The sequence below is a fragment of the Tachypleus tridentatus genome, chromosome 6 (genome assembly GCF_004210375.1).
Source record: "Tachypleus tridentatus isolate NWPU-2018 chromosome 6, ASM421037v1, whole genome shotgun sequence".
Classification (NCBI taxonomy): domain Eukaryota; kingdom Metazoa; phylum Arthropoda; class Merostomata; order Xiphosura; family Limulidae; genus Tachypleus; species Tachypleus tridentatus.
This window is the reverse complement of record NC_134830.1, coordinates 143,694,198-143,718,930: the sequence shown is the minus strand read 5'-3', so window position 1 is coordinate 143,718,930 and position 24,733 is coordinate 143,694,198. Positions and strand designations below refer to the sequence as shown.

The following is a 24,733-nucleotide window of genomic DNA, read 5'->3' as shown; positions in this document are numbered from 1 at the left end:
GGGTTACAAGTACTGAACACTACAATGGAAAAGTAACACATTTTTCAATTATTCCTTTCACTCTAGTAAAGCTCTAATGTTAAAAAACAATACTTCACGCTTGTACAAAATTTATATTTTGTTTCCCTCTTGTCGGAGACAGTTGAAACTACGCAGTGTTATAATTAGAATGTAATGTTTTAGTGTCTTAAGATACCTACCGTTATTTCTCAAATAATTTCGTCGTTCTCTGCTCCCTTTAGAAACATGAAACCATTCTACACTATCGTCATTTTTCCGTAACTTTTCCTGTTGATTAGCACCAGAAACTTTAAGAATGGAATCACTTTGCCTTCTGTGTTTTACAATTTCCTTCCTAAACACATTAAAGTGGCTATAAAGATTTCTAACTTGACTAATTTGTAATTCCAGTCTGGACAGCTGTTGTGAATCTTCTTTGGATGTACAATATGTTGTACATATATCCGATGTGTCGAACAGTTCTTCACGAGCTAGTGTCCAAACAGGGAGAACACTGGAACAAAGTCCAGTTTTCCATATAACGTTCGCCCAATTTTCTGCCGTCTCTACGATAATTAAACTACAATGAGGTTGTGTCCAGTCTCTGATGGCAAAGGGATAGGATAGAGTTGTCCAAAGTCGTTTTGCCCAGTGGTGCATTAACTCTCCAACTTCTAAACCTTCATACGGTCTAGCCCACGCAGCAGCAGTAATGTAGTAAGGTTGACATTCCCACGTCAACTCTACCTTATATTTTGGAACCTCTACAATTTGCAACATTCCTCGGTGTGGTTCCGTCCAGATGGGGAAGACGATAGAATGATCTTTAATTATCCAAAACTCTACGAGATCAGTTTGTGTTAGAACACACGTTACACATAAGGGTAGGTTAAACAGATGTGTCACAGACATAGAACTTACTGAGGAGCTTGTAAAGTATGACTGAGATGTAAAAGTCAAACTATATAAACCTTCGTCGGGGATAATTGAAGTTATGGCTATTTGAAGTACGAATGTTGTTTCTGTCATTGCTGTAAATAGACACTTTGAATACGTATTGTCGTCATTTTGTTTTTCTTCGTGTGTTTCTTCCTTGTTTATTGTAAAAGGACGATTCAAAGAGCTTTGGACTTGTTTAACTAATATTGGAGTTTCAGAAGAGACAACTATATTTTCAAGTATCATACGCTGCGACGTTTGAAAAGAACGTTTCAGACAGTCATTGAAAGAGGGGCTCAGTGTCTGGACAGGTTCTGGTAGTTCCAAGATAAAGACTTCACAGTTGTGATCACCGAATGGAGTTTCTTGTTCCACACACGGGTGTAACGGATGAATTAACATATCCAGATCACAGTCCATCATCATGTTCTTCAGTTCAGAACTAACAGTGATTGATTCACCCATCTGAGTTATAATGCGTGATAGCGCCACCTGTCGTTCAGTTAAATGCAATTTTGATCTGGAATAGTGAATAATGTGGAAAAATTTGTAGTCAAAAACCCATTTATGGTCTTGGAAATAATCCATACACCAATCTTCTGGCATAACGTTTATACATCTGGAAACAAACATAGGAGTGATTATATTCCTGGACTTTACCAATTGAACTAGTTCATCACACACCAGTCTTTCTTCAAAATTGTAAACCTCACTATAATCCTGTTTATTTGAATTGTCTAGAGTGCAGAGTTCATAATGAACGTGGTTCTCAACTACGACTAAAGATGAAAATTCTACGAGGTTCATTTTTTCTACTGCATGTTCAGTTAACCTTTGGGAGGATTCTACAAAAGGCTGACAGCTATTGGTAACTAGTGGACTATGTACTTGTGGAAAAACAAAACCTGAAGTGGACAGTGGTAATCGTTGATGGACAGTTACGATATGGTCATTGTCAACTGTATTCGTCATTTCATTCTTTACATCAACGTCTAATCCATTATTGACACGGATATTTGAAAGTGACCGCCACTTTAGACAAGGAATGAACAGAACGTTTTCATGGTTTAAAGGTAGCGTTTCGGGTTTCATATGAAACGTCAGGGAATTTTTGTAGCTCTGGACTGAGTGGTAGATGGTTGTTTGTATAGCTTCTGCACCTTCCAAACTTCCACCTAAAGTTCGTCTAGTAGAATCGAGTTCTATGTATTTGCAAAAGTCAATATAGTAAGCGACTGTAGAGGATAGGTCAGAACTCGCGTCAACATAGTGAATGGCTGTAGAAGAAAAACGTGGACTTGCGTGGAACATCATTTCTTTGTACTCAACTGAAGGCGTGGAGGATTTTAATTCATCATATTTCTTCCAAGCTGAAAACAAGATATAATAAAAAACATGATGTCATGGTGTTTGTGGAATACTATTAGACGAAAGTTAGATTATTATAGGTTGTTGGTGAGAATCTTCAAATGTTACTTTAATATTACAATTTATAAAATTATGACTTGCTGTAGCACAAAGATATCTCAGTAAGTCACATTGTAAATAATCTATTATATAACGGCTTGGTACAATAAATCAGATTAACCTGAAATACAATATAATTACCTCAGATTTATGTAAAATATTGTATTAACATTAAATTAATGGAATACACAAAATTATTAATACAATGCTGACAGCAATACAATACATCAAGTTAACATGACAGAAGAATGTATAGTTCGATTTTGTCAATGTGAAACTCTTAATAATCTTAGGGCTCGGCATGTCCAGGTGGGTTAAGACGTTCGACTCGTAATCAAATCCCCGTCACACCAAACATGCTCGCCCTTTCAGCCGTGGGGGCGTTATAATGTTCGATCAATTCCACTATTTGTTGGTAAAAGAGTAGCCCAAGAGTTGGCGGTGGGTAGTTATGGCTAGCTGGCTTTCCTCTAGTCTTACACTGCTAAATTAGGGACGGCTAGCGCAGATAGCCCTCGTGTAGCTTTTTGCGAAATTCAAAAACAAAACAAACCTATTTTGCTAATTTGCTTATACAAAATTGTATTAATTTTATAGTATATTTTTCTGTCCCACCGATAGAGTCACCATCTATCAGGTAGTTTGATAATCACCAATTTATTGCATGTAACGGAATAAATACATACATCCAGATTTTATAAGTTCGTTTCATACTTCACCGAACATCTTAAAAAAAGACCAAAACGAATTGATTGATCAAGTTCCTATAATAGTAACACGGTTACTTGCTTTTTATGTATGTATCTCAGAACGGCTGGTATGGGTATTAACAATTTTATTGATAAGCAGAGAACAACGTTTCGACCTTCCTAAGTCTTCTTTAACCTGAAGATGACTTAGGAGGGTCGAAACGTCCTTCTCTGCTTATCAATAAAATTGTTAACACCCATACTAGTTGTTCTGAGATATATTTTTATTTCAAGTGGGCTTCTCGTCATCAACAATTCTTATTTATGTATTTGTTGTTCAGGTAAAGTTGAACAATGGACTATTGGTGATATGTCTGCCAAGAAACCAAGTGTTCAGTGTTATAAGCCCATTGACTTACTGCTGAGTTACTGGAAGCTGTTTGATTTCCAACACTAAGCAACAGTAAGGTTATTTAATAACATTACTTTTAAATTGCAAATTCGATACCTCTAAGTATTTGAAATTCCGAAATTATTGTTTTTTTTATTGACAAATAAAACTGTTGTAGAAATAATGTGTGTGTACAAATTGGAGCAATGCATTATAAGTCTGCAGAAATGTAATGTTTACACAAACCTAAATTATCCCAATCAACAGCTTGTACCCTTTTCTTCTTCCTCTGGAAAATCCACCCCAGTGGATCAGAAACCTCGGCGTATTGTGGTTGTATTGGAAGTACCCTTTTCAGCTTTGATCTTACCACAGAAAACTCAGGTTCGTGGTAGTCATTTTGTGGTGTAAGGAATGTAGGAGTTACTGGTCTTCGTGTGAGGTCAGAAATCAATGTCTTTGGTCCTGCCGGTGTGGTTGAAAAATGTTCCAGAAGATTTAAAGATTCTTGTTCTATGGGACAATAGATAACAATTGTTATATATTATAATATAACACAGTACATATTTAAGTGACCCATTATCATAGAATGATAGCTTGTATTCATGATTATAGCAGATTTCAGATACATGGAATATCAAATATTACTGGTAAAATAAGATTACGCATATTTATGTTTATCGAATTATAGCAGTATACAAATTATTAAACTTGACTTTAAGCGTTTAACTTAAAAACATAGTAATACAATACGCTCACTCGTAAAACAGCCATCTTTGAAAGTTTCTTCAGTATTATCATATATCAGCGCCATCTACTGGCTACAAATTGTATCAACTGTTTGAAGTAATTTCAAGCCCTTCATCTCACTGATTGTCGTCAAGCCTTGTTTTAGTTTGGTTAAAACAAATCTAAAACATGTTCAATGAAAAAAAAACAAATATTCGATTTCTTGATTTCCTTTAAAATTTAGTTTTCTAGAGGGCCTCGACAAATCATGAGGTTTATTTTTAGTTTCGATATTATTCTGATGCAAGTTCGTTTTTAATAATCGGTAACTAAATGAAAGCAACGCAAACTAATATTAATATTTAATAGCTTCACGTCCAGAACTTTCTTTAACCTTGATTGTCATAGTCAACTATTCCTCTGTAATCTCTGTCTAGATTCACAGTATTAATATCCTTAAAGCTTCATTAAACGTCTTCAATTTATTAGTCTAACAGTCACCTAAAGTTTTCTCTAATCTTTTCTTTTTCTTCTCTGTCATCTGCTTGCTTTTCCCTTCCAGCCAGGTCGGGTCAAGTAAATCCTGGGACGAGAGTGTACTAACAGAACATTTTTCTTTCAATTCTTGCATGACGTCATCCATACTTCGAGAACCATAGGACCTTTTTGGTTGTCGGAAATCCCCTTTTAAAGGACGATAATTCATTTCCACTAGTCTCATTTGGTGGCCAGCTGTATATTAAAGAATGAAATCGTATAATAATATGGTTAAACCTAATAGTTTTGTTTGTGTAGCTTTGAAGAAGCTTTCTTAACAAGAAACATATTTCTTCGAATATAATTTTGTCATTAAAATTCAAAAGGGTTGGAGTTGGACGTAAAGTTTACGAAACACCGATAGAACATTAAAGTTTAATAAGTTTGTTACAAGCTTGTTTACAGCATATCGAGACAGACTTGTTTACAGTAAACTTCAATACATCAATAAAGATTTGTTTACAATGACCTTCTGTACGTCAAGACAGATTTATTTACAAAACGGGTGTGATTTCGACAACCTTTGGTACATCAAAATAGATTAATTTACAGCTATCATCGATATATCTTCCTGGACTCGAGAATTTCGGGGATTCTTGATTAATAATGACTCAGAGTAGTTCTAAACATCTTTACGTTTAATTTTATTCACTTTCTAATTTCCTTGAGATTTACAGCTATTTCAAATTCATCTTTTGTTGGTGCCTTAGTGGCGACAGATGATGCCCCCTCACAAGACATCTCCCTGAATCTACCACGGATATCTTCGCCACATCATTGTAAGGTGTTGTATGTAGCCTCTTAAACAATTGAGCCAACAAAAATAATGCCACCTATTATATTTGTTTATAAAATATTATATTTATATTAGATTTGTTTTTAAACATGACCAGTTTAAGAAACACTTACCATTCTTTTCCATATGAAAATGGTGTTTGGGTTTCTCATTTAAAGAAATATCCAATACTAACTTACCATTGTTTTTCATATTAAAATGGTGTTTGTATTTTTTATTTAAAGGACTATCCAATACTGGCTTACCATTCTTTCTCATATGAAAATGGTGTTTGGGTGTCTCATTTAAAGGAATATCCAATACTGGCTAACCATTCTTTTTCATATAAAAATGGTTTTATGGTCTCTCATTTAAAACAATAATCAATACTGGCTTACCATGCTTTTCCACATGAAAATGATGTTTGGGTTTCTGATTTAAAGAAATATCCAATACTGGCTTACCATTCTTTTCCATATCAAAATGGCGTTTGAGTTTCTCATTTAAAGGAATATCCAATACTGGCATATCATTCTTTTCCATATGAAAATAGTGTTTGGGTTTCTCATTTAAAGAAATATCCAATACTAACTTACCATTGTTTTTCATATTAAAATGGTGTTTGAGTTTCTCATTTAAAGGAATATCCAATATTGGCATATCATTCTTTTCCATATGAAAATAGTGTTTGGGTTTCTCATTTAAAGAAATATCAAATACTAGCTTACCATTGTTTTTTATATGAAAATGGTGTTTGTATTTCTTATTTAAAGGGCTATTCAATACTGGCTTACCATTCTTTCTCATATGAATATAATGTCTAGATTTCTCATTTAAAATAATATCCAATACTGGCTTACCATTCTTTTCCATATGAAAATGGTGCTTGGGTTTCTCATTTAAAACAATAACAAAACTGGCTTACCATTGTTTTTCATATGAAAATGGTGTTTGGGTTTCTTATTTAAAGGACTATCTAATACTGGCTTACCATTCTTTCTCATATGAATATAATGTCTAGATTTCTAATTTCAAGGAATAACCAATACTGGCTTACCATTGTTTTCCATATGAAAATGGTGTTTTGGTTTCTCATTTAAAGAAATATCCAATACTGGCTCACCATTCTTTCCCATGTGAAAATGATCTTTGGGTTTCTCATTTAAAGGAATATCCAATACTAGCTTACCATTGTGTTTCATATGAAAATGGTGTTTGGGTTTCTTATTTAAATGAATATCCAATACTAGCTTACCATTGTTTTTCATATGAAAATGGTGTTTGGGTTTCTTATTTAAAGGACTATCCAATACTGGCTTACCATGCTTTTTCATATGAAAATGATGTTTGGATTTCTCATTTAAAGGAATATCCAATAATGGCTTACCATTCTCTCCCATATGAAAATGATGTTTGGTTTTCTCATTTAAAGGAATATCCAATACTTGTTGATCATAATCTTCTTCTACACCTCTTTGTTGGATTTCTTCAAATGTCTGTAGTTCTGGACTTTTTGTTACTTTTGAAATGTACACGTGTTTATCTTTTGGTTCCATCTTGATTTCAGGAACTACTGACGTGTCTGAAAAGCATTTATATTCATCTTTGGACGCCACCTTCGACTCGGATATTTCTGGAATTCTTAAAAAATACCCCTGTCCATATTTTGATTCTATCTTAGATTCAGGAACTTCTGACGTGTCTGAAAGACATTCCTGACCATCTTTTAGTTCCATCCTACATTCAAAAACTTCTTGCTTATCTGAAAGGCATTCTCGTTGATATTTTAGTTCCATCTTAGATTCAGGAACTTCTGATATATCTGAAAGGCATTCCTGTCTATCTTTTGATTCTAAAAGTTTCTGAAATTCATTTTCACTGGGATGATGTTTTAAAATAGTTTCTGACTTTTCTTGAACTTTAGATTTTTCTGTTAGATTATTCGATTTATTTTCGTATTCACGTAGCACCAGAAGTTTCCGTGAGCTAAATATGGGATTGAAAGGTTTTTGTTCTCCAGAGTTAGATGTCTGGCTAGCTTTTGAACTATGTCGACTTGATTGAGAATATGTCTTTGATTCACTTGAGACTAATTGTTCTTGTAGTTTTTTGTTGTATAACTTAAGTGAAGTTTCAGCTTCTACAGTCTCCATTGCAGGAACATATGCACATTCTACCTTAGATAATGATTTAAGTTTAATATCTTCGAGCTTAGAAACAGTTCTGTCTTCTGGCTTCTGTGTCTCAGGGTAAGAGTTAACATCTGTATCCACCACTCCAGGAACAGTTCTGTCTTCTGATTTCTGTGCCTCAGGATAAGAGTTAATCTCTATACCCTCCACTTTAAAGTTGCTTTTATATTGATAGTCATCTTTAAATGAATTGTCAAGCTCAGAAGTAGTTTTTTCAATAGGGCACCAGGTCTCAACTAAATCGAGAATCACTGTTGGTGAAAAGAAAAGATATTTTAATAACCTATAGTTGTACTTTTCTGTTGGATATGAAAACATCATTTTTTTGTTTTTGTTTTATGGAAACGTTTCTATAAGATCCTTAAACCAACTGCAACATTTTGGAAAATGAATGTGTTTTTATGTTTTTAACATCTTTAGCTCACTGAATTTCGTGATATATTATTGGGATTATGTCCGAAAACATTTCTAACAGTAAGGGTACCCAGCTGAAGAATTAATGCATTTTAGTCGTTGCAAAATTATAAAATAAAAACTTATAATTATTGAAGAGTATATCGTATTAGTTATATTTACTACTTTGTTAAATTTTAGTTAATATTTATAGGAGTAACTTGCTTTGACAATAACTAAAAACTCAGATTTTCTTACTGAACCATCCGTATCAAAGAGCACCAAAATTAACGATAGTTCTTAAGTATATACTGTACTGCTTGTCTTTGGGAAAGATCTCAATAAATTGCTTATTTCGTTTTAAACATAAAACTGCACGATAGACTATTGTTCTTTGTTCTTTTGTTCTTTTTGAATTTCGCACAAAGCTATTCGAGAGCTATCTGTGCTAGCCGTCTCTAATTTAGTAGTGTAAGACTAGAGAAAAGGCAGCTAGTCATCACCACCCCCAACTATTGGGCTACTCTTTTACCAACGAATAGTGGGATTGACCGTCACTTTATAACGCCCCCGGCTAAAAGGGCGAGCATGTTTGGCGCAACAGGGATGCGAACCCGTGACCCTCAGATTACGAGTTGTACGCCTTAACACGCTTGTCCATGTCGGGCCCTAGACTATTGATGTTAGGCCTGTTGCAAAGATCAAGTCCAGAATTTTAACACTATAAGCTTCATCACTGAGATATCAAGGGAGCACTCTCAATAAAAATTGTCACTAATGTTTCCTTGTCGTTCAGTGTTTTCGAAAACTATTTATTAATGTCCGCCACAAGAGGGTGATTGAACCTTGAATTTTAGCGTTATAAGCCCGCAAACTTGCTTTGACACTGATATACCAGAGGAGACATTTCAATAAAAACTGCAGTTTACGCTTTCTTGTCGTTCAATATTTTAAACTTTTATTTAATTTTTAACGGGACATGAGACTAAAATGAGGAGGACGGCAAAAAAAATTAATGTGAAAGTCATGTGTAAACAAAATCCCACAGAAGAAGGAAAAATTGGAAAGCAGCTCTTCTCCCCTAATCCTGTCTATGAGTCTTCTATTATAATAAAGTTTGTTAGTAATAAAACAAAAACACCAAGGCTTAAGCCTAACGTTTTAGATGTAAATGGCCCGGCATGGCCAGGTAGTTAGGGCACTTGACTCGTAATCTCAGATTACCTGTCACGCCAAACATGCTCGCCCTTTCAGCCGTGGGGGGCGTTATAATGTTACGGTCAATCCCACTATTCGTTGGTTAAAGAGTAGCTCAAAAGTTTGCGGTGAATGGTGATGACTAGCTGCCTTCCCTCTAGTTTTACACTGCTAAATTAGGAACAGTTAGCGCAAATATCTCTCAAGTAGCTTTGCGCGAAATTCAAAACAAACCAAACCAGATGTAAATACGTTTTTAAAATTTAAAAAAATCTCAATTTTGGCTTTAAGTTGTTTTGTTTTCAGAAGAAAATAAATGTTAAATTCATATGCACACAGCCCTGAAATTAATCATATTAAATACGTATTGCATTTCATTGCTTAGGTAACAAACTTACCTTCTAATTTTCTTGTTTGATTTTTGCTTTGTTCTAGATGTGATTCATTATCGCTAGGTGGCGCCACATAATTACAACGCTCTAACCTCGTGAAAACTTTAGTTTCATCTTCATACTCTTTTTCTCGTATCATTTCCTGATGTAGCAATGCTTGATGCCATTCGCTTCTCTTATCAAAGTTCTGATGACTAAAGTTTTCTTTTCCAACCTCCTGCGCATGACGCAATTTGACGTAATTTAACGTCTTTGGAATACTATCAATAGTTGTTTGAGTGTTCTTGAGATGGATATTATCTAACCAGTGTGCTGGCGTAGATGTTGGCATGTGCTGGTTTTCTACAATAAGAAGATATTCACCATGAATTATAAGCCACAAGAAATAATTATATAAACAACTTAAGTCTTTTAAGTTCATGTAATGTGCATACAGTGAACAGTTATTAAAGTGTAATGAAAGGAATTATTGAATATTATGCAAATTAAATGTTGAATGATATTCAAACCATGTAGACCTATCTCGTGACTCAAAATGTAAACAGATTTAGTCATTTAATCAACTTAATAATTATTCTAATATGAAACAAAATTTTAAATACTATTCAAAGCTTATAGGTCTATTTCGTGGCTCAAAATTTAAATCACTAGATATAAAAAAACATTGTTGTAGCAGAAGCATTATAACCTTCATATATCTCTCACACTTTCAGGAATTCCCCTCCCGCTAGTACTGCGGTATGTCTACGGATTTACAACGCTAAAATCAGGCGTTCGATTCCCCTCGGTGGGCTCAGCAGATAGCCCCATGTGGCTTTACTATAAGAAAACACACACACTTTCAGGAGAGAATCATATTCTTATGATTCTTTGTGATATACATAGATATATATGCAGAATATTCCCAAAGTGTCAGATAACCATGGATAAGTTTGTGCTTTGATCACAGAACAGTTTCCTTGCACTTTTACGTTTCTGTATGACATCTACTGAAAGAGCTTCTAAAAATGTTCAGTTAAATTTACAATAATTTTAATTAGTCTTGGTCATTATGAGTGTTCTAAACTTATCTGACTCTTGATACATTATGTATAATGTGTGTGTGTTTTGTTAAACTATACAGGAATGACTTTAGAAACAGTTCCCACGAAACAATGAGGTAACTTCAATAGGCGCAACACTTGAAATTATTTCAGACAGAATTAGATTAAATTAATCTATGAGACTCCCCCTCCCTTTTTATTAGCTATATTTTTATGCACCAGTAATACCACGTGTGGAGCGCTCGTGCATCTGTTTCGATTTTATTACTCATCAGGATCCCTACCAGCCGACCCTCAAATTGAAATTCTTTCAGGCAGAATTAGATTAAATTAATATATGACAAGAGAAAACTAATCTATGAGACCTTGAGCATCATCAAATTAACCAGTCGAAAGGGTTTGACCTCATCAATCCAAAACTGTAAAGAAATGTCAAATCGGTCAAGAGTTGACAGACTTATGAGCTAAGATTTATTACTTGAAACAAACAGGAAAAAGCAGTCATTTTGTGAGTTGTTATGCCACGGATAATAGGTTTATTTGAATGAAATGTTCTATTGTCATTTGAGTTTCTTTTATTTGGTCATATTTATTTATTCTAGACATTTCCCACCAATGACTTAACGATAAGTCTACAGGCTTACGACACTAAAAATCGATACCTGTGGTAGGCTTAGCACAGATAGCTCAGTGTGTAGTTCTGAACAATAATCAAACCGAAATAAAATATATACATATCCTAGTGTTACGTTACTTTTTAAAGTCTTTTAGTCTAAGACTCCATTGACGTGAATAAAAACATTTGAGGCACCTCAGTCTATAAAAATGCCTTAAAATGTGATTTACATATTTCTAAAACATAATTGCTATTGAACTTTAATGATACCTATGAAGTAAATTGTATATTTTGAATTTAATGTAACTTTTACTTATCAATTTGTATGTGTTATAATTAGACCACCAGCAATTTATTTGTTTGGGTTAAATTTGTGGACTGATGAGAAATTAAATATGCACTTCATTTCGTGTAAGGTTATCTTATTTTATTTTACAAATATTAACAAATCCTATAATTCAATTAATTCAACATAATTTTTATCGGTTTATTTAGATTTAAAATTTATTCTACATCTTTGTTAACGGCCCACTGTTTTGGTGGCTCCAAAATAAGCTTAGCGGCTCTCATTTTGGTTAACACTGCTTTAAATCATCCATGTGAAAATCTCGTAAAAAACGTTATGAGTATAAACATTGCACTCCCATGTTACGCATGTTGATACGTAGAAATTAAGTTACCAGGTGGAATTTTAATAAATACGTATTTCGGATTCTAAACACCAATCAATACAATATCTGTTTAATTTAAATTTAAAATGATTTATCCTACTTATTTCAATATTGTTTGGAATCATTTCATATATACATTTTTAAAAATATGATATGCTAAATTTGACTGATACACAATCATGCACTTCTCTATTAGTATGGTGGCGACCCCTTTCGGTTTTACAAATTTACGATTTCAGTCAAATAAATTTAGAGTATATACGACGAAGCAGTATTCAAAGTAAGGACTTTCATGTGGTTTGATGAACTAAGTTCAAGTACTAACTTTACTGGCGCCTAATAAAATTTTAAATTACCGAGTGTTGACCAGTCGATCTCTCTTTGCTGTCTTGCTTCAGCCAACCTAACCCACTCAACACTTTTCAGTTCTTTATCATCGACGTCCGAAAAACGTTGAAGTTCTTCGCTTGACAAATTTTTGTTCATCTGAAAAATATCAGCGACCTCTGACCTGTCATTGTATGTTGATGTCACCGTAACGTAGGATGGATATCTTAATTGTTCAGTTTCTCTTGACACACTTCTTTCGCCCGTGAGGGACAAGGCGACATTTCGGGTATTACTGGGCAAGTTGATGTTCGAGTTAAGACCGTCATATCCTGTTTTCACCTGTTTCGGGATGAAGTCACTTCCTGTGCCATTACAGCGCAGGTTTTGCTTAAGCACTTGACTATTAGATAAGTTGATACGATCACCACTCCTTTTTAAGGAGTGGCGCCACGTTCCTTTATGTTTAAAACTGACGATTGAAGCTGTGGAACGTAAAGGAAAGGTCACGTCAACACGATTATCATTCATTGCGCATGCGCTGACACGATATCTAGTTGGTACTGGAATGACAACTTCAGATTCTGGAAGTTGACACGACTGGTTAAGCCTATACCTTTCTAAATCTTCTTTTATTTGCTGAAATTCTTGTAAAGTTGTGCCAGTAGATGAGACTATTGTTGAAATAAGTCGTAAAGTATCTTTATTTAATGAAATCCCCAGAAGACATCGATTTTAGTAACAATACAACTGCAGAAATATTAAGTTCTGTTTAACGATTTCTGTTAAATATATGTTTAAAAAAATCTAAAAAATAGCAAACATTGCAAATTTGCTCATAGTACTCCTTTGTTAAAATATCATAAAAATAGTTCCTCTTGGGAGATATTAGATAAAATAAGAAAAAACAACAAAAAACAAAATCAAAATAAACACAACTTATAAAACGCACAAAGACACGATACATCAGCAAAGCCCGCAGTGTCACAGTGGTATGGCTGCGGGCTTATGACACAGATAGCCCTTTTGTGTAGCTTTGTGCTTAATAACAAACAAACGTCTGCAGATACATCCTATAAAAATTAATCACAGCAATGCTAAACAATCAAATAGGTTTAAGAAACTAACTCGTTTAACAAAAGCTTACAAATGTTGCTACCTGATGTCACTTATATAAAATGAAAATGGTGCCCAAGCGGCAAAAATCCTTAAGCCTAAGAAATGTTTTTGGTTATTTTGCTACAGACCACAGATATTACTGGCTCCATAAGTTTGGGATTTGCTATTAAAACTTCAAGATATAAAAAGCTTTTTAAAAAACTCAGTTTCTCGTCAAATATTTTTAGACACCTACAAGGAAGAAGTTTTAACTTTTCGAAGAATCTCATTGATATGTTGCTCAAATGTCAAAATAACATTGGTATCATTTCGAAAACAGGCCTCACTGCTAGGCAACACCATGTGAAAATCTTTTTTTCGTAAGAGATATTTATATGCGGCATTTCAATCGAACACTCGAAAACAGACCCGGGAATTTCGGTTTGCTTGTTTCTTTTCTATTAATCCCAAAAGCGAAGTATTTACAGAAAAACCAGAAGAAAAGAAAAAATTATGTTGAAATTCGTGGACACGCCTTGAAAAGAACCACTCACGTGTGACAATAATTGGAATGCGCATGCAGTGACTGCATAGTGTAATAACGAATTTTTCTACCTACCACACAGAATTTTAGCGGACATATAACGTGGACTTCATCTACTGGGATCCAGAGTGTACTTGCTCTTCTCAGGTCACTTGACCAAAAAAAAAGAAGATCAAGAGATAGATAAGCACAAAGCTACACAATGGAATATTCGTGCCGTAATCACCGCGGGTATCGAAACTCGGTTTCGAGTGATATAAGCCCAATGACTTATACATGAACCACAATGGATCCTCAATTCTTTGTTGTATTATTTATATTCAAATAATGAGCATTAGCGTCACAATAACAATCAAAACGTATCATTGTGAAAATGCTTTTGAAAAACAGCAAAACGAAAGCTCCCAGTTTAATGTCATTGTTTTATTTTTACAGAAATTTTGTCACAAAAGATTGTTGGTTAATTTTTTGTAATACTAAACTAACTTACGTTTCTTAGAGAAAGAAGTACACCTTTTGTGTTTACCAGTTTTATAACTTCCGTGAAGAAGTTTCCGAAGTTGATTTTAATGATTACGTACCTGGGTTCCATCCTACAACAGTAGTAGAACTTCTTTCGCGACTCCGAGGCTTCCTGTTTGATGTAAATGTCTTCTCCAATCTTTTCCCAGAATTAAACCAGACATTTTTCTTCGTTAAAGCTTCCTCTGGTGCGTTCTTTTCCTCTAACGAATTATAAATGATGGCGGGACAAGCTCGAGATCTTGTTTCATCGTTCAAATCTAACAAATAAGTGGGAAGAAGCTAATTTGAATAAATAATCTGTTACAAAAAACAATATTTTCCTAGCGGTCCAAGTAACTTATCGTTCCTAACAGTTTTAGTAATTAATCCTAGTAGGTAACCATTGTTACGAGACACAAAACATCTTCAGTAGTCCCAGTAAGTAATATTGTTACGAAACAAAAAAAAGTCCTTAGTAATTCCACTAGATAATCATTGTTACGAGACATAAAACTTCCTTAATAATCCCAGTAGGTAACCACTGTAACCAGATACAAAACGTTCGACAATACCATAGCACCAAAGTACTAATGTCTCGAAAATTATTAGATTTTGACGCAGCTCGTTCTAAAATATTTAGATAAAATTATTTTGGAGATTAGATAATATCTCAAATATTTAAAAATAGACGTGAATAATAAAACTTATCAAACAATATCTCAGATATTTAAAAATAGACGTGAATAATAAAACTTTCAAACAATATCTCAAATATTTAAAAACAGACGTGAATAATATAACTTATCAAACAATACCACAGATATTTAGAAGCAGATCTGAGCAATGAATCGTAAAAATTTACTGCTTTCAAGAAAAGTGTGAAGAGATAAATTTATCATCAAATATTTTAGTTGATTTAGAAGCGACTGTGAAAATAGAAAAGTAACGTTACCGTAAAAACATTTATAAACAGTTAATCATGACAACCTTAGTCTTCGTCACCTTAGAGACATGTATGACCTGGTAAGAATATCACAGTTAATTTAATATAAGACTTGAATGGATAAATTATTCGACATATATTAGCAAACAGTTGAGGCACTAAGTCTAGCTACGTTTCCACAGATTTGACGATAGTTTTGTATCTATACTGTTTTCTTAAGATTCTGAACTATGTTTATCACAGCAGAAGGCTTACCTTGTCCCAACTGTTCCAAACAGGATAGCTTCAGTGGTAATTCATCCTCGTTCAGTAATTCACGTGCTTGGCGGCTACCTGTTGTGCATATTTCGTACTGGACAGAATCGTCCATATTTAGACACTTTCCTATATTATCGCCTTTTCCTCTTCCCCAGAATAAAGCGATTTGGTCATCGGTCTTTTTCCAGTCTGATATTTTTTCATCCTTGTCGTTTCTCTTACTGGACGTAGCACCATGGACTCCAGAGATTTGTGTACTTTTATTTTCGTTGTCTCTGCTACTCGACAGCGGTTTGTCTCTCCAGACCGAATGCCCTTCTTCGTTAGGAGTTTGGTCCGGCAGTGATGGAGTGTTGTAATTATCGTCTCTCCAGACCGGATTGTCACTTGATGCAATTTCCACTTGTGATAAAAGGCTTTCGGTGACCCGATGTGCTGTGTCGTTAACCACGTGATTTATTGTATCAGCTGTGTCTGTTTGGTGTGGGGTCTGTTCCTCTAACCTCGCCGAATAAATTCGAATTCCCACTACTTTAGGCCAATCAAAAGTGTTTCGCTGTGTTTGTTTTTGTACATCACTAGACTCCACTACCTCACGTTGAGAGTCCATTGAACTTTGTTGTGCATCACTAGACTTAATTGTTTCACGTTCAGAGAACATCATGTGTTGTTGTACATCGCTACATTCCACTGTCTCACGTTCAGAGTTCATCAAATGTTGTTGTACACCACTAGACTCCACTGTCTCACGTTCAGAGTACATCAAATGTTTTTGCACATCACTAGACTTCAATGTCTCACGTTCAGAGTACACCAGATGTTGTTGTACACCACCAGACTTCAGTGTCTCATGCTTAGAATATTTCAAACGTTGTCGTTGTTCTGTGAACAATAATTAAACAACATCGTCAATAACTTGACGCTTTTTAAAAATAATAAATAAAATATAACAACAACCTATTCTATGTTTCATAATAAAATGTTTTATATGTGATCGACATACACTCTATACGCTCAAAGTTACTGTTGTTAGAAAAGAAAAGATGTGGACAGAGACTACATATTATCATCTGTTGCTTAACGTTATTGTTGTTAGAAAAAAAGAAAATACGTAGAGACAAACTACATATCATCTGTTGTTTAACGTTATTGTTGTTAGAAAAGAAGAAAATATGTAGAGACAAACTACATATCATCTGTTGCTTAACGTTATTGTTGTTAGAAAAAAAGAAAATACGTAGAGACAAACTACATATCATCTGTTGTTTAACGTTATTGTTGTTAGAAAAGAAGAAAATATGTAGAGACAAACTACATATCATCTGTTGCTTGACGTTATTGTTGTCAGAAAAGAAGAAAAGATGTAGAGACAAACTACATATCATCATCTGTTGCTTGACGTTATTGGTGTTAGAAAAGAAGAAAAGATGTAGAGACAAACTACATATCATCATCTGTTGCTTGACGTTATTGGTGTTAGAAGAGAAGAAAAGATGTAGAGAAAACTACATATTATCATCTGTTGCTTGACGTTATTGGTGTTAGAAGAGAAGAAAAGATGTAGAGAAAACTACATATTATCATCTGTTGCTTGACGTTATTGGTGTTAGAAGAGAAGAAAAGATGTAGAGAAAACTACATATTATCATCTGTTGCTTAACGTTATTGGTGTTAGAAGAGAAGAAAAGATGTAGAGAAAACTACATATTATCATCTGTTGCTTGACGTTATTGGTGTTAGAAAAGAAGAAAAGATGTAGAGACAAACTACATATCATCATCTGTTGCTTGACGTTATTGGTGTTAGAAGAGAAGAAAAGATGTAGAGAAAACTACATATTATCATCTGTTGCTTAACGTTATTGGTGTTAGAAGAGAAGAAAAGATGTAGAGAAAACTACATATTATCATCTGTTGCTTGACGTTATTGGTGTTAGAAAAGAAGAAAAGATGTAGAGACAAACTACATATTATCATCTGTTGCTTGACGTTATTGGTGTTAGAAGAGAAGAAAAGATGTAGAGACAAACTACATATTATCATCTGTTGTTTAACGTTATTGTTGTTGGAAGAGAAGAAAAGATGTAGAGACAAACTACATATCATCATCTGTTGCTTGACGTTATTGGTGTTAGAAGAGAAGAAAAGATGTAGAGAAAACTACATATTATCATCTATTGCTTGACGTTATTGGTGTTAGAAGAGAAGAAAAGATGTAGAGAAAACTACATATTATCATCTGTTGCTTAACGTTGTCCCTGTTTTCTATTTAAAAAAAGGCAGAGTGAAAATATATATTTTCATCCGTTGCTTGAAGGGTTAAAAACTGTACTGTCTTAATGTTAACTGTACTGGGATATTTTCAGTTAATTTCATAACATTTACAGTTGTTCCGTTTTAAAAAGAATCTATTTTGATTGTAATTTTCCTTTATGAATGTAATGAAACTGAGTTTTTAAACTTTTTTAAGTACACGAGTAACACTTAAAAACAGTGTTGTAAAAGAAATATTGTACGATATACGACAATACTAGATCCATTATTTGTATTTCAATACTTTACGGTTTTTCATTAAAACACAAGAATAATTTTTAAGGATAAATCCATTGTTAAAATTTCATGACATCGACGTAACACTGACCACACGGGGCCTGGCATGGCCTAGCGCGTTAAGGCGTGCGCTTCGTAATCTGAGGGTGGCGGGTTCGCGCCCGAGTCGCGCCAAACATGCTCGCCCTCCCAGCCGTGGGGGCGTTATAATGTGACGGTCAATCCCACTATTCGTTGGTAAAAGAGTAGCCCAAGAGTTGGCGGTGGGTGGTGATGACTAGCTGCCTTCCCTCTAGCCTTACACTGCTAAATTAGGGACGGCTAGCACAGATAGCCCTCGAGTAGCTTTGTGCGAATTTCCAAAAACCAGACCAAACCTGACCACACGACTTTGTAAGGATGGCCGTTACATTAACTATGGTTAAATATATTAAGTCAATACTTTGCAGCCCTGATAAACATCACTTTACTAACACATGGCGTTTACTGAATGTTTTCATTTGAAATAAAAGAAGTCCCAGAAGGTTCTTCAGTTACGTTTCCCTGTTGAAGTACGGCTTCAGTGGATGAATAATTATTACCTTAAAACACTAACTGAAGAATGTCACTTAGTTTCCATAACTATGGGTTTATTGTCGGGTACTTGTGTGAAACTATATAAAGACCTATCCACATTAGTCGTTCCCAATTTTGAACTGATAGACTCGGGAGAAAACAGCTAGTCAATAGCACATACGGTCAAATCTTACTTCTGACCGTGACCCTTATAAAACATCCATGATCCCAATGTACGGGGTGCGTTTAATTATTTTGTTACTGTTTTTTTCCCCCCCTGATGTTAATAGGACAGGAGCTTGAACCTGCAGATCCGCAGCCCGACATGATAACCACTGGATAACTTTCGCCCTTTTCATAACTACTGTAACATCTAACTCACACATATAAATAAAATGGTAAAGTTTTTGCTTGCAGTATTTATGACAGACAACATTTTTCCTACCAGTTATCTTAAATACTATGAAATACGTTCGCGTGAAATATTAGGCCTAACTCTCAACCTGAATGATACCTTATGTGGAACAAGAACTAAACAACTAGGTCAGCCTCCTGCCGTACAGCCATATATCTCCAATTGAGAACGTCTGACTAGATGAAAGACAAATGATCAGTAGCATCCACCACCAAATGACTATTCTTAACTGAAAAGTTTGACTAGCTGTCACTGTTATTTCGTCCCATTCCTAGTTGAAGAGAGTTTTTTTCGACATATTACACCTTGAAGCTTAGACTTTTCGATACACAGCCCGAAACGTAACCATACGTGGCTCTTATTCTCAGGGGAACTGTTTGTTGGCTTAAGGCCTTACTGAAATTATAGGAAGCATTAGGACTACGTTCGGTCTATCTAGTTAACATTTTCGATAGTCTAAGTAATTGCTATAGCTTTTTGCTTCTTAATTCTTTGTTTCGTTGTTAGAAAATGAGATAAAATACAAATATGGTCAACTCATTGTTATGACATAGGTAAAGCAATTAAAGCTGATTTATTGTTAAAGTTTTCTCATTATACACTCGAAACAAACTTAGTGTGTAACAAAGAACAATTGTCAGAGTCGTGTTATACTGTTCTCAGAATTATCTAAATTGTCAAATAGATTAATACAAAATATTCTTACCAAACGTTTCCCAATCTCTTTCTTCCCTCTGAAGCCAAACTGGACCACATACAAACTCTTCACCATCAATGTCATTCTCTCTTATTGTTAACTGATCGGATGCCTTTCTACCTTGTCTAAAGATGGCTTCCTTTTGATAGATTTCATTGGGGTAATCTTGGTTTACTGTGCCAACAGGAATCTCATCGTAGTTAGGGTCATCGTGGCCAGAAACTTTCGTCAGGTCCTTTATAAAATCGTCATTAAATGAAAAATGGTTGTTCTTCAGTGTGTCATTCTTCTTCCAGTAAACCTGATGATAGCCATCAAAATGGGCTTTATTAACATCATCACTGTCGGGCTTCTCACAGCTTCCAAGGTCTTCTAGGAAAGTTCGAGAATAGGGTACACAATGCGTATCTTTGTTTTCACTGAACTCCCGTTTCTTTGTTGATCTAGAATGAATCTTTACTGCTTTGTCTATACTGGGACGTTCCTTTTGTATTAGGGCTCCATCTGGTGGCTTGATGATTATAGAAGCAGAAAGTTTTGGTTTTGTAGAAGGTGCACATGTGTCTTCTAAGCTTTTGTTGGAATGTTTATACACGTTAAGAGTAATCGATTCTTTTTCGTCCTCTTTGTTCATTAACATGGACCGTAGCTTTTTATCTGATAAGAAGAATCCAGACAGTTAGAAATTTTAAGAGTTAAAACTGTTGAATCAGATTCATGTCAGTACAACAATCAGTTAGCAAAATACTTTTATTGAAATAACAATTCTCTATTACATACAAACATATCACACACAGAAAAAATATATTTAAAGTAAGAGACTAAACGAAGGGGGAGACAGTAAATATCACCAACGAACTCTGAACAATCAGTTTTCTACACAATATTATTGTTCTAATTTAAAATAATAAAAATAACGAATTAAGAACAATCTTTACCAACCACTCCCCCACACAATCTTTATCAACCAATCTCCCACAACATTTACCAACCGATCCCTTACACAATATTTACCCCACACTTAAAAACAACATAATATTCACCATAATTCTCCCAGTCGAAGTTTTTCTTCTGTCTACTGGTCATCGTGTCAATCAGTTCCGATCTCACAGGTTTTTGATTTGAATTAATTTTCTTTCTGAAAGCTGAAACTACGGTGTTTGTCCCTATTTCTCGTGTAGTTTCAGTGTCTACCGCTGGAGGGAGATTACAACTGCCTACATTTATCAAGTGATATTCCTTTTTCCGCTTTTCATCGCATCTGCTTTCCAATCTGTCTTCTCCGTTTTTTCTTGTTGTGCTTATCGACCGCTTGAGACCAACGTGTTCTAGGGTTTTTCTTTCCAATTTGTGTTTCTGCTCCCTTTCTGTGGTAACATGACAGACTCCAACATCTGACAACCTTTCTGTTGAATAATCCTCTTGGGGATTTTCTTTTGTGTTTCTGATGATTTCTGTAGATTGAGTTTTGTTATTATGACGATCGTTTAATTTTTGGCTTCGAGGTTTCGCTTGAATATTTGTTTCTTTGCCGAAAGGCAAGAAGGATTGTCTTAACTGTTTTATATAGATGGCGCTGCTATCGACACCTTTGTCTGCAACAAACAAAATATAAAGAGGTTTTAAAAATTAAAAACTTGGACAGTAGACGGCAATTAAAACAGTTTGGGATAAAATGTTAGATTAGTGAATTTTTTGTTTGTAATAGTGACCTATGTTCCATACATACTCGTTTTTGTCCAGCACATGTTACATGTATACAGTTTGCTGAGCTGGTATCAACAGAAACTGTCATTATCACTTTTCATTTTAATTACATGTATTCCAGTGTAAACAAACCGGCTGACTTAGTTTTTCCAGGACATGTGTGAATGTTTTCTTTTGATATTCTAATTTCCTTTACTGTCAACTAGCATTAAAAATACATGTATATATATATATATATATTCGTTGGTCATTAAGTACTGGACGGACCCTGTAAGATGTCTTACAACGTTAAAATCCAGGTTTCTATTCCCTGCGGTGAACGTAGTAGATGGTCACACGTTACTTTATTTGTTTTACACGTGGAATACACGTTCAATTATCCACCTCCAACCCATACGTTCAACTTTCAGTCATAATTTAGAACTATTACAACAGGTATAAAGTAACGAAACGTACTGTGAAAAAAGGACTGTAGTCCTTTCTCAGTGATTCCTTGTTAAAAGACTATGTACGTATGTATAAATAAATTATGTACAATTTTAAAGACTTTAAAACGACAGAAATTATTTATAACAGCATCAGTGAAATAAAATAGTAATTTTCTTTGCTTGTAGATATTAAAAATTTTAACCTTTATCAATAAACAACGCCCTCCAGTGGCACAGTGGTATGTCTGTAGACTTACAACGCTAGCATCCAGGTTTTGATATCTATGGTGAGCAGAGCAAAGATAGCCCATTGTGTTGTTTTGTGTTTAACTTCAAACAAACAATGGATAATATATCCTGTGAAAGAAAACCATACACTTCTTGGTCCTTTGGAAATCGTAACTTTTTTCTTTGTCTATTTGTTAATTTTATGTAAAACCACTTGAGGATATGCTAGAAGTCCCTAATTTTGAAATGATGGACTAGAGGGAAGGCATTTGCTCAACATCGTTCGCCGTCAGTAATTTGCGTCCCATTAGAGCAAAATAAATTGTATTCCAAACTCTGGGACCACTGGTACGTTATCAGAGGGAATGGTCATCTAATCCCACAACTGTTTTAAAGTAGACCAAGAATTGACAGTGATGGCTGTTAACTAGGACTAGATACCCTTGTTGTAGGCAAATTAGTGACGTCTAGAGGTAAGGCCTGGCATGGCCAGGTGATTAGGGTGCTCGACTCGTAATCTGGGAGTAGGGAGTTCGAATCCCCGTCACACTAAGCATGTTCACCCTTTCACCTTTGTTAGTTAAAGAGTAGCCCAAGAGTTGAGGGTGAGTGGTGATGACTAGCTACCTTCCCTCTGGTCTTACAGTGCTTTTAGGGACGGCTAGCGCAGATAGCTATCGTGTAGCTTTGCGCGAAATTCTATAACATTTAGAACTTTGTGCAAAGGTCCAAAACAACCAAAGGAGGTCGGTAACTTAAAAGAAAATGACATTATTTTGCATTAGCAAATCTAGTGAAGTCAGACTTACATTTCCCGAGCGTTCTCGATTCCCAGTTGTCCGTTTGAAATATTTCAGAAACATTTCGATTTTCAATTTCTTTTACAATTGGAATTCGTTCAGCCTCAGCGGTGGCGTAGTGTGTAAATCTGTCGTTATGGACTTTAGTATCTAGAATAGTCTCTTCTGTGGGACTGCGTTCCTGTTCGGATTCTTTGGAACGAGTTTCCTCGTCGTTGATGCTGGATTTACTGGACACTCTGCTAAAGTCCATGGACTTTGTTATCTTGCGGCGAATCTTACGCTTCCCTTCAAACAGTTCATACTGTTCAAAAGTCTTCTCAGAACAGCGCAACACCGACTCCGACTTAAGGCTGAAGTTACTATCCATTGAGTTTTTAGAACTCTGGAAATTACCTCGTCTGGCTTTATATGATGACCCTTCTTTTGGAATGTCCGCAAACGATGGCGTTTTTGCTTCATTTGGTGAATTTCTTTGAAGTTTTTCCGAAGACACTGTTTTTGACTTAGTTGATGAGTTTTGGGGGAGTACTGCAGAAGATGGTGTTTCTGATTTAACTAAAGTCTTCCTTTTTGCTCCCGTTGTGATACTTCCCTCCCTAAAAGTTTGCCTGATATCATAATCAGACAGATTTCTTGATTTCTGATAAGAAGATTCCTGTGGTAGGACATTTCGCAACCAGGGGGCATCTTCGAATTCCTCTCTCTCTAGATGACTGGTTGATTTGCTTTTTTCTCGAACCAGATTTCTCTCATTAGACCGTTGCGAAGCTTTCTCTCGTTGTTCAGGATTTCTCTGAAGAACTTTGATCTTTCTATTCGGTTGTTTCGGAAAAATCATCTTTGTTTGTAATGTTTGGACATTGTCACTATTTTTATGCATGTGGTCAGCCACCTGCTTGATGGAAATAACTGGAGTCCTTGAAGGAAGAGTGATATTTGTAGACTTCGACGTGAACTCGATTACTGGTTGCACACTTTTTCGTTGTTGGCCTAAAGAGGTAACTAAAAGTAAAAATAGAAAGAAAATGATGTAATACACTTCTGGAAGTACCTTTTTTACGAGTACGAATAACTAACGAGTATATGTAACTACAACTGTATAAAAGACATCGGATCTATTAGAACATTAAACTTAACGAATAGAAAATTCTAATAAGGAGCCAACAACATAGGCTAAAAATATTACACATTGACTTGGTTATATTAAAGTAAACGAGTTTAAAATAAGAAAAATTAAGTTTGAGACGATCTTTTTATTAAACCTAAGCTAAATGGTATCTACCTTTTTTTCCAATTGTGAAAATTCATGTGTTACTATTTCTAAACCTAAAATAAAATGAATACCGTTAAATCTGATGTTGTTTATGAATTATTTAAAAGACACGATCGTCTGAAGTGGACAATGCAAAGAACTGAACGAGATAATATAATCTAAGAAAGAACAAAGTGGTGAAAACAAAACCTGTGCAGATCAATTTAACAAATAAATAAAAATGCTTCACGAAATTGTCTAGAACAAAGTAACTCGTTCAAAACTATACCACAGTTAGGACAAATTATCCAAGATCCACGCTGTTTACATACTTGTTAGCGATTCATGTGACTTATGATATTCATAGTGCCCATCAAAATCTTCTTGCATTAAC

The 24,733-nt window shown here is 34.9% G+C and overlaps 1 protein-coding gene across 1 annotated transcript in view; it reads right to left on the bottom strand.

Annotated features, from left to right (window-relative positions):
• LOC143251752 (uncharacterized) overlaps window positions 1-24,733 on the bottom strand; it is a 55,557-nt gene that overhangs the window by 12,253 nt on the left and 18,571 nt on the right. Inside the window, exons 7-17 of the mRNA XM_076502997.1 lie at window positions 23,094-24,089; window positions 20,965-21,516; window positions 19,931-20,578; window positions 15,703-16,587; window positions 14,582-14,782; window positions 12,388-13,032; window positions 9,708-10,043; window positions 6,915-7,970; window positions 4,717-4,947; window positions 3,733-3,999; window positions 201-2,309 (exon numbers count right to left, since the gene is read on the bottom strand). Of these exons, the coding sequence (XP_076359112.1) occupies window positions 201-2,309; window positions 3,733-3,999; window positions 4,717-4,947; window positions 6,915-7,970; window positions 9,708-10,043; window positions 12,388-13,032; window positions 14,582-14,782; window positions 15,703-16,587; window positions 19,931-20,578; window positions 20,965-21,516; window positions 23,094-24,089 (7,926 nt within the window). The remainder of the gene's footprint in view (window positions 1-200; window positions 2,310-3,732; window positions 4,000-4,716; window positions 4,948-6,914; window positions 7,971-9,707; window positions 10,044-12,387; window positions 13,033-14,581; window positions 14,783-15,702; window positions 16,588-19,930; window positions 20,579-20,964; window positions 21,517-23,093; window positions 24,090-24,733) is intronic.